Genomic DNA, 8,865 nt, shown 5'->3' on the forward strand with positions numbered 1-8,865 from the left:
TGAACCTACGTTCCTTTTCAAGAGTGCACCTGAAATGTATAGAAACTTTGTATGAGGTGGCAAGCCTATGCACATTTACCTAAGAGCAAGTCCAACTCAACAAAGTGAGGATTTACTTCCTAGTAAATTTGGGTGTTAAAATTTTGTGTATGCCTGTAATAGTGTGCTGAACAATTATTTATTAAACAAATTGATGAATAAAGGTGCAACAAACCCATATAAGAAGTTGGGTATAAGTGTGTGTTTAAACAAAGGATTATGCTAGTCCCATTTACCAGCATCTAACCCCTTCCAGCAAACCACAGCAGATTTGGACATTGATTGTTCTAAATTGAAGCCTGCTACTTGAGAGGTTTTACAGCAAAGAGACTCCAGAGTCTTTATAGCATTCAACTTAAATGCTTTTATTGACAGTGTCTTGAACAGTAAGCAAACAATGCTTAAATGTCATCCAAATTCACTTTCCACATGTCAATTACCTCAAGGTAGAAAAAATTAAAATAAAAAATTAAATATATCCATAAATAAATTAAAAACACAATAAAACGTTTTCATGGAAAACTTATGTCAAACCATTCAGACCACTTCAACAATGTATGATCAGTTAAAGTTACAATGAACATTGATGTACAAGGAGAACTTTAGTACATGGACAACATAGCCATTTATTAATCTACTAGAAAATAAAATGGTATCTTTTCGCAGTTAAGTTGGGTCATTGCTAAGTCATCAAAACACGATATTGCCAGGAACACAGTAGTTATTGTTAGTCAGCTGCACTAGATACGAGTTGAAGATACCCAGCACCATATTAAGAATTCCAATCATTAAACCAACAGATTAATTAGTTAATGCTAGTGAATAGTAAAGAGGAGGGAAGGGAGTCACCAACCCAGCCATGTTGAACATGCTACGAAACTACTAGTTCTCAATGATGGGGGACAAGACAGATTCCATGCGGTTTTGCTACATCTCTGGAAGAGGTATCAGGCCTGGCGTCAGGCTGCGAGGCAGCCCCTCCAGCAAAGTCATTTCCCTCCAAGTGGGCTGCCCGTACCAAGCCTCCGGAATGGAGGGCTTCGTGTCTTTCCCTAGGCCTCGGGTGGGATCTCGGAGCTCCACAGGAAGGAGAGAGCGGCTCCTTTGCGGCCTAAAGCCCCATGCAGCAGCAGTAAGGGCGGGTTGGCTCGGTCTCCGCCGTGGTGATGCCCCTAGGCCCGCAGCGACGGCTCGGGGATCTCGCGTCCCTTCTTCACAATGCCAGCAGGGTGGGCGAGTTGAGCGAGTCGGACGACGGCTCGTTGCTGCTGCTGCCCTTCCGGTGCGCGGCGGCGCAGCTCGGGAAGGCCTCGGTCTCGGGGTACGTGAAGACGAAGGACGAGGTGTAGGTGCTGGGGCACGGCGTGCAGGTCACCACCGGGGTGCAAAGCGGCTCCAGATCCACGTGGCCCGCGGCCCCCAGGGGCTCCCAGTCCGCCGCGTAGAAGGAAGAGGACCCGGACAGGTCCATGTCCGGCACGGAGCGGGGAGTCTCGCGGGTGGAGCGCGCGAAGAAGTCGTCGAAAGGCTCGGCCTTCAGCTCCAGGCCGCTGCTCTCCTTGACCGGCGCGGCTCGGCTCGGCTCGTGCAGCATGGGGAGGGCGAAGGCCTCCTCCTCGGACTCGGGCGAGCTGGCCACGGGGGCTTCGGCGAGCAGATCCAGCGTGGAGACGGCCAGCTCCTCGGAGAACTGCAGCTCTTCCGGGATCTTGCAAGCGGGGCGGTGGGCGGCCAGGATGAACTCCAGCTTCTCTTTCTCTTTGAGCAGGTTGGCGATCTCGGTCTGCAGCTCGGATTTCTCCTCCTCCAACTGGTCGGTCTCCTGGGGGGACACACAAGGGGAGGGGCGAGTCAGCCAAAGTCGTCTCCGGGCGGGAGAGAAAGCAAAAGGACAGCGCTGGGCAGGGCAGGGGCAGGATCGCCGGCCAGGGAGGTCCAGCCGGCTAGCCCAGGGCGGAGATACTCACCGCTTGTAGGGTATCCGTCAGCTCCCTCCTCCGGTTGCGGCATTTAGCAGCTGCCATCTTGTTCCTTTCCCGACGGATCCTCCTTTTTTCCTCCTCTTCTGGTGTCAGCTACGGAGAGAGAACAAGCGCGGCCGTCAGTATCCAGTGCCTGATACCAGAAAGTGCGCTCCCTAACTTCAGATCACAGGAGCAACTCTTGCGCTTGCATGGAGCAAACGACCCAGATACTGCTACGGATCTGAAAGCGGGGGAGGATCTCCACCCGCTTGCAAAACTGCCTTTATGCCCCATTTACAGGTAGGTAGCCGTGTTGGTCTGCAATAGTCAAAACAAAATAAAAAATTAAAAAATCCCTTCCAGTAGCACCTTAGAGACCAACTAAGTTTGTTCTTGGTATGAGCTTTCGTGTGCATGCAGGAAGGATTTTTTTTATTTTTTATTTTGTTTTGTTTATGCCCCATGTCCTTTAAAGGGAACAGCTATCTGATGTCCCAAATGTCCACCCCGCTTAGCCAGAAATAGGCTTTGAGCTATAATAATATATTGTCGGTAAATTAAACTATAGCCCTCTCTCTCCTTCTCCCTCTTCTCCTGGTTTCTAGAGGCTTCATTGCAGCCAAAAGCTGAACACACACCTGCTCAACTTTGCCCCTCCTGCCGATGCTTTGCCCTCTGCTTCCTGTCGTCTTGACGATCCCAGCCCTGGAGTAGGCACCGGTCTGGTGAGCAGGGAGCCCGTAGGGGTGGCTTCGGTTCTGGGAAGGGGCTACTGAGGAGATCAGAGTCGGTTGCACCATCCACTGCAAGTCTGGACTTGTGGAAATAGCAGTCACGGTGGGGACGAAGTTGGCACTGGAGGCGGCTAGATCTGTGCAGAAGTCCTGGAAAACCACAAAAAGGAGACCCTGTTAGTTACTAAGTTGGGAGGGAGGGGTCAGAGAAATGCGATGTATGCTATGACAGCTCTAAACCCCAGAGGCCGGTGCGCTATTTTGAGCTGGGCCTGCAGTCCCTGGGGCCAGATTGGCTCGGACGCTGCTGCTGCCATCATCAGACTACACATGAACAGGGGCTTGTTATAAATATCTCTGACGTCTGCGCTGACGCAAGCGCCGCTCCGGAGTCTCCTGAATGAAGCCGCGATTTATCAATGAAACCGCTTTACGCACCCGCTGCAGAACACCTCCCGGGCGAAGATCCATTCCACCCCCAACCCCTTCATCATTTATAGCACCAAACAGGAGCTAGATTCGTCCACCACCCCAATTTCTCTTTTTTCTGTATGGCCAATACAGTACTGCCTTCCCTGGACAGAGGTGCTGGAAACACCATACAATGTAGCATATATCGAAAAGTAAAGAGAAAAGCATGCATCATATACAGGCCAGGGGAGCTCTCCCAAGCCTCAGCTATCAACATTAGGAGCTGCTCGGGTCCTGTCATTGAACTCTATAGCGACAGAGAAGCAGACATAGGCAGCTATTCTCCCAACCCGACACCCCGTGAGACATAAGCAGGCCCCCCTCCGATTCCTCACCTGTGAGTTGACAGGCGAGCCCATGCTGGAGAAAGAGTCCGCTGGTGAGGGATAGTATGTGAGGCTGTCCCCAGCCGGAGAAGCGCTGCTGCAGCGTGAGGAAGACGCGTCGTAGTCAGCGGTAAAACCCTGATACATCATGTCGGCTAATCTGGGGGTGTAAAAGCCCTTCAGGCTGGTATATCTTTCCCAGATGAGTATCCGAATTGAGCGAGTCCTCGGCTAGGCGAATGGATTATTTAGAAACCCCAGCCGCTTCTATGCTTCTGTCTGCTTCAGCCACACTGCTGCTGGAGTAAAGAGCGGCACCTCCGCCTTTTATTCGCTACGGCCAGGACTTGTGAATGAGACGACGTCACGGGCGAAACCAATCCTCACGGGAGGGGATCAGCGACGGTCACGAACGGCTTCTGAGACGGCCCGAAGTGCCTGGCACTAGCAGAATCTCTCTGAAAACAAGCGGAAGGTCGTCTCCAAAGCGTCGCGGAGATTATGAGGAAGTTTGGCGGCGGGTCCCAGGCTTTAAAAGTCAGGGAAAGGGGCTCTCGGTTCCCTCTCCCAAAATGGTTCGCTCTAAGCTCGGGAACCCCTGACGTAAATATCCTTATATGGCATACATCCTGTGCAAAGGGGGCGTAACTGACGGGAACGCTTCAGGGCTGAGGCCAAGGGATGGTGCGTGCCTGTGGTAGCAACGGCAGGGGGAGTGGAGAGTAAAAGCAGCAAGAGCCGCAGCAAAGGCTTCTGCATGCAGATTCTGCCCATTTACTGCTGACCAGACACTGAAGTGACAGCTTAAAGAGACAGAGATGCAATTTTGCCCACCATCTCCACAAGGAGAGTCATATAAACCTTCACAGAATTCACTGATTCTATGATCTCATAAGATCAGCACCTCTGGAATTTCTAAATTTTAGATGATATGGCATTCACAAGAATGTCCTCTGCCCACTCTGAAAAATAGATGTCAACTTTTCCCTTTTCTTGCGAGGAATCCTATTCGGAATAAGGGAATTTCCCTTAAAAAAAGGGAAAAGTTGACAGCTATGCTCTGAAATAGGGGTGATGATACGCAGCATAAAGCCAAGGTGATTAAATGGGGGGTACAGAACAGATTTTTACTCACAGGTTAGTTTTTTAATTGCATTGGACTACATAATTACCTTTCTGCTGTTTGGTGTTAAGTCCAAAGAGTGCAGTGATCATATGAGAATAATTATTATTTATTCTGGACAAGGTTTGTTCTTCTGGATATAGACAATGCAGTCCTCATCGTTTTCACACATGCAGCAGGCCTCAGTGGTCATTATTCCCACATTACTGTCTCAGAAATGAGATGAGCAGTCTTGCCCATAATGCCCTAAGCCTTCCTGTTGCCAAAAGTGAACCTACCCACATCTCTGGGCCTGGTGAGTTCTTCTTATATGGATTTAAAATGTTAATATTGGCACTACTACCAAATCTCTTTTTTAGGTTTATTCAAGTTTAAGAATGTTACATTTACAACCAAACAAAACTTTTCTAATATCAATATTACTCATCACACTACAGGAATGAAATTTAGTGAGACTGAAATCCTATACCCACTTATCTGGGAATAAACCCCACAGAACTTAATAGGGGTTACTTCTAAAAGTAAATGCACATAACTGTTCATTATTGCCCTTTCACTTTTTATTAGGATCAAGTGAATTCAATATTGCTTTAAGGTAAAGGGACCCCTGACTGTTAAGTCCAGTTGTGGACAACTCTGGGGTTGCGGCACTCATCTTGCTTTACTGGCCGAGGGAGCTGGCGTTTGTCCGCAGACAGCTTCCGGGTCATGTGACAGCATGACTAAGCCGCTTCTGGCGAACCAGAGCAGTGCACAGAAATGCCATTTACCTTCCCGCCAGAGCGGTACCTACAGTATTTATCTACTTGCACTTGGACGTGCTTTCGAACTCTATTAATCTTTAGAACCATTGTTATAGAGAATGATATTCCCCTGAATTCAGTATTTCAAGCTGCAATCCTATGTATAGTTACCCACAAGTGTCTCACTGAATTTATTGGAACTTACTTCCAAGTAAACATGCATAGGCTCAGACTGTTACACACATTAAGGACATTTTAAGGTAACTTTTTGTTGTGAAATTTTAGAAAATATTATCATGTGGACTGCAAACCCATGTATTATATAAATCTGTCTTCTTAGCCTTCCATAATTGTTATCGCTTGTTCATTTTCTTTGGAATTTGTAACATGATAGGCAGCCCTAATTAAAGGCTTTCCCATTCCAGTTCACAAAGGTTGTTCTAGTTCATGCAAGGGACGATCCTTGTCTCCACTTCAAACAGTTACAAAACTTCCATTCATTTAAGTTGTGTCAGCATTTTACCTTCTAGTAATTACATGGAAAAATGCATGTGAAGAAACCAACACTGCAGTTCATGTACCATTTACTCAACACAGTACTGGAGAAACTGATTGCTCAGTGGTTTCTAGAATGGTTTTAGGTCATTATTGAGGTCATCATCTGTAGGTTAGGTACTAGGGGCTTATGAGAGGAAGGTTCATTCCAGGTGGACTCCTCCTGTGACTTGCTTGGAACCACCAGAATATATTCTAATGGGACTTATGAAGCAAATGTCTTGCTGCCGAATTTCAGCAATAAGAATTTCACACTTTTCCTTGTGCTCAGAGCTCTTCACATAGATTATCACAGAGATTCTTGCATATCATTGTAAACACAGTTGAGAATTATTATCCACATAATAATATTACATGGCTTGGGTACAGATTGTCTGAAAGGTCACCTTCACTTCATGTTTGACTATATTTTTATATTGTAATTTGTCTTTCACTCCTTTGCCCATTACTTTGTGAGAATGTAGTTCTAGAAAGTGGCTTAAAATACTTTAATTAATGAATTAAAATAATAATATAGTGCAGAGGCTCAAACATAGCCAATAATCTAAGGCAGCCCACCAAATTCATAGCAGTGCTAAGATTTGAACTAATAATCTGCATGCAGCTCATTACCCATCCTCTCAACTACTATATACATTAACTGATAAAACAGACTAAAGCAAGAGATAATAGACTCAGGCTCCCCTTGCAGGCACTGGATATATCACAGCAGGATACCCAGATTTCCAGTTTAACCTGGAAATATCACCAGATTAACCACTAAGTTAAACTGAAACAGTTGTGTTGATAAGATAGCAAGATTTTAAGTCACACAGAACACTCCTTTAGACTGGAGGCAGCATCTCAAAGCTTTTCCCATAGTGGGGCCTCACTTTCACTCTACATTTCTTTTAGCCGCTTCTATGCAGCAAAAACTAAGCAAATAAACTGAGGTTTATGGTATGCAACCTAAACCAAGCAGTTATTACCATGGGAACCTATATTTACTGCTCCTGCAAATAAAATTCCTGTCTCCGAGGACTCGAATGGTTTCTGCGTGCAGTTTTGGATTGGGAAGGAATACCGCATGTGAGCCTTATGTATGGAAAATATAACCTAACGTCCTTCCTGAAGAGAGAGAGAGAGAGAGCACGGAGTTCTATTGCCGCGATCACGAGACACTGACTTAATCCCCCGGGGGCTCTCACTAGAAGAAGTGACTGGCTAGTGCAAAAGTCTCTCTCCAGGAGAATAGTGAAAATTGCGCGCGGGGTTCCGGCTATTCACTATTACTGGAATGTCCCAGAAACAGAGTGCTTTGCCAGGAGGGAGGAGGGACCCGGCCGGGACTGCTGGGATGCGCCCAGCCCGCCCCTGGCGGCTGGTAGGGCCTCTTGGGAGGCTGCCAGGGAGCTGCGGTAACAGGTAGAGGACTCTCTCCTTTCCCGGAGCTGGGATTTGTTATGATCCGCGCTTGTCCTCTGCAGGGAAGCCCAGAGAGCCGGCGAGGAGGGAGGGGGGGGAAGCGAGGCGGCAAGGCAGGCAGCCAGACCGCACTCGCCCGCCGCCGGAGCCAACGGGGAGGAGCTGGCGTGGCCGCCGCCGCCGCAGCAAGGCGAGCCGGGTGGCGCGTTGGTCACAACAAACAGAAGCTCGCTCTCTCCCCGGCGCAGTTTCTAGGCAAGGGAGGAGCTTCGCCCAGCCCGATCCTGCCGATTGAGCTCATAGGCCAGAAAGGCAGCCATGCGGGGAGGGATCTGGGCCCTGGAGGCAAGGCGGGGAAATCGGGCCAGCTACTATTTCGAGGTGTCCCCGTCAGCGCCAGGGACAGCAGCTTAGGCGCCTCGCCCCGGGGAGTGGAGCGATTCTTCTCCTGGGTGGGGCGAGACAAGACCGTGGGGGCGATTTCTGGCTCCCCGGATTACATAAATCGGCTCAGGCCACCGAGAGATAGAAGCCCAAAATCAGGACGAAACGCGGCCCTCCTCTTGTACCAGCTAGAAATTGCTTAAGCCTGCTGGTGTTTTGTTGCCAGCTCACCCATCAAGACCACATCATGAGCAAAATAGGACAAGCTCCCTTCCCAGGTTATTCTAGCCTGAGGACAAAGGATCCTTTTGTAAAGCAAATACAGTACAGTATATGATTTTGTTCAAATACCGGTAGTTCATCTGTTAATCTTTGACCTCTCGTTGTTAGTTCTTTGAAATCATAAATGGTTTGTCACATGGCCTTTGCTCCAGACTTGGAAGGTCTGACCTTATTATTGCCATTATACAAAAGGGCAACTGAGGCCAAGAGAAAGTAACTTGTCCAACATGACGGACAAGTCGTGACACAGATTTCAGTTCTATAACTTTTTCTTAAGTCCCAAGCGCTAGGTAGAGCAGTTCTCAGAAATGTATACCTACACCACACCAATCAGCATACCCCACATTTAAAACCACAATTCCTGTTACGTCAAAGTATCTCTGGCATCAAGCTGTACAGGGATGTACAGAGACGAACAAGTCTGGAAGAATCCAGTCAGCCAGTCAGTTGAGCTCTGGTCAGCAATTAAAGAGGCACTCATATAACCTCCAGTCTAAAGTTGCGTTGTGATGTATCTTAAGACTGCAAAAAAAAAAAAACCATATTGAAAGCAGCCTTTAAAGTAGGTAATCCTATCAACATATCAAAAATAAGGTATATGGCTGAAATATATCAAGCTTTGCTGAGTTGTGAAAGAGATGCTCACTGGAATAGAACAAAATAAAATAAAATAGAATAATAAATGTTTTGGTTTATAAAAGCCGGTTCTCAAAGCTCCATCATACTACAGTGCCACAGTTTCCTGTGACCAAGAAACAGGCCTGAGTATGGGGCTGAGCAGATGAGCAATAACACTTACGACAATTTTATATTGCTAGTTACATTTTCTGTAAAATAAAG

At 47.5% G+C, this 8,865-nt stretch overlaps 1 protein-coding gene across 1 annotated transcript; it reads right to left on the reverse strand.

Moving 5' to 3' along the window:
• Nucleotides 1-383: 383 nt before the first annotated feature.
• On the reverse strand, nt 384-3,935 carry FOS (Fos proto-oncogene, AP-1 transcription factor subunit). The gene is made up of 4 exons (XM_033142559.1): nt 3,544-3,935; nt 2,642-2,887; nt 2,007-2,114; nt 384-1,861 (listed from the first exon to the last, which is right to left on the reverse strand). Exons 1-4 carry the CDS (start codon nt 3,682-3,684, stop codon nt 1,253-1,255), a joined length of 1,104 nt encoding a protein of 367 aa, XP_032998450.1. The 5' UTR covers nt 3,685-3,935; the 3' UTR covers nt 384-1,252.
• Nucleotides 3,936-8,865: the final 4,930 nt, after the last annotated feature.

Source organism: Lacerta agilis, chromosome 1 (assembly GCF_009819535.1).
Source record: "Lacerta agilis isolate rLacAgi1 chromosome 1, rLacAgi1.pri, whole genome shotgun sequence".
Lineage (NCBI taxonomy): Eukaryota > Metazoa > Chordata > Lepidosauria > Squamata > Lacertidae > Lacerta > Lacerta agilis.